Here is a 1,633-nt window from a genome sequence, read left to right as displayed (position 1 = left end):
AGGTTGGCTGGAAAATGCTCGTTAATGTAATACTAGACACATATGAAGACAGATTTGAAGACAGTGAACTACTGATTGACTCAGCTAAAAACTTCCTGTTTCTTATTAACTTGTGTGTTAAGGAAATAAATTGTGATGCCTACCTCTCCACGTAAATCTGTCTGTGATGCCGTCGTGGAACGATCTTGATTTAAAGACAAGGTTGAGACATCAGGAGACGAACCACCATAACGACTTAATAAAAATTCTTCTTTTAATCTGGCAAGGGTCTAAAATTATAGAGAATACATAACAGTTTAATATTGTTTATAAATAAACACTATAATAGCTAGTTTTTTTAAAACATATGTTTATCAAAAACAGTGATAGCTTCAATTTACACCATTCCAATTTTCAATCAGATGTCTGTGGTTCCTGCAATTCCACAGTAGTAAACTAGGCAACTATACATACAGTAGTAAAGTAGGCAACTATACATACAGTAGTAAAGTAGGCAACTATACATACAGTAGTAAAGTAGGCAACTATACATACAGTAGTTAACTAGGCAACTATACATACAGTAGTAAACTAGGCAACTATACATACAGTAGTAAAGTAGGCAACTATACATACAGTAGTAAAGTAGGCAACTATACATACAGTAGTAAAGTAGGCAACTATACATACAGTAGTAAAGTAGGCAACTATACATACAGTAGTAAAGTAGGCAACTATACATACAGTAGTAAAGTAGGCAACTATACATACAGTAGTAAAGTAGGCAACTATACATACAGTAGTAAAGTAGGCAACTATACATACAGTGGTAAAGTAGGCAACTATACATACAGTAGTAAAGTAGGCAACTATACATACAGTAGTAAAGTAGGCAACTATACATACAGTAGTAAAGTAGGCAACTATACATACAGTAGTAAAGTAGGACTTAGTAATTAAACTTAATAACATTAAAACATTGTTTCCTACAGGCCTCCAGGGCTAATTAGTTATATATATATATACATGACCTAGATATGTCAATCTTTAATAATAATAGCCAGGCCAATATCAAACCAGATAACTGTTTAATACATTGTATTTTGGTTTATATGAAACTTCAAAAACACTGAATAAAACCAAACTTTTTCCAAGATTAGAAGTTGTGGATCTCTAAATGCCACAAGGCCAAAACCTGTACTGTACCTAGCATCCACAGCAGAAATAACCCAAATCATAATCTTAACTAGGCCTCAAAAAAACTAGAATACATTTTACTAATTAATAACCTTGAGAGTAAATGAAATGAAATGAATGGAGTTTTACGTCCTACTTTTCTGCACCTTGTGGGCTAATGAAGACGGGCAACGCCATGCAGGGTGCCATGAGGGAAATTTTGCCAGGACAGCCGCATTAGCCTGATCTTTTTCGATTTCCAGCTGACGAGGGATCTTTAAAAACCTTGAGAGTAGCAACAGAAAGTAAAATATGCAATATATTAGGTTGGGACAGTTGAAAAGAAACTAGTTATTATTAACAAGAGCTAATAAGGCGACAGTGAGCTGTGAACACTATTACTGATTAGCTTAGCCAAATAAATCCTGTTTCTGAGACTAAGGTACGATGGTTAAACGAAGGAAAAATATGGTAGAGA

General features: G+C 34.2%; 1 protein-coding gene across 1 annotated transcript in view; it reads right to left on the bottom strand.

Annotated features, from left to right (window-relative positions):
* LOTGIDRAFT_163812 (hypothetical protein) overlaps nt 1-1,633 on the bottom strand; it is a gene marked incomplete at both ends in the record, with an annotated part of 27,635 nt that overhangs the window by 25,138 nt on the left and 864 nt on the right. Inside the window, one exon of the mRNA XM_009060366.1 lies at nt 144-269. Within this exon, the coding sequence (XP_009058614.1) occupies nt 144-269 (126 nt within the window). The remainder of the gene's footprint in view (nt 1-143; nt 270-1,633) is intronic.

The sequence above is a fragment of the Lottia gigantea genome (assembly GCF_000327385.1).
Source record: "Lottia gigantea unplaced genomic scaffold LOTGIsca_42, whole genome shotgun sequence".
In the NCBI taxonomy this organism is placed as follows: Eukaryota; Metazoa; Mollusca; class Gastropoda; family Lottiidae; genus Lottia; species Lottia gigantea.
Note: the sequence above shows the minus strand (reverse complement) of the source record. Positions and strands in the feature narration are given on the sequence as shown.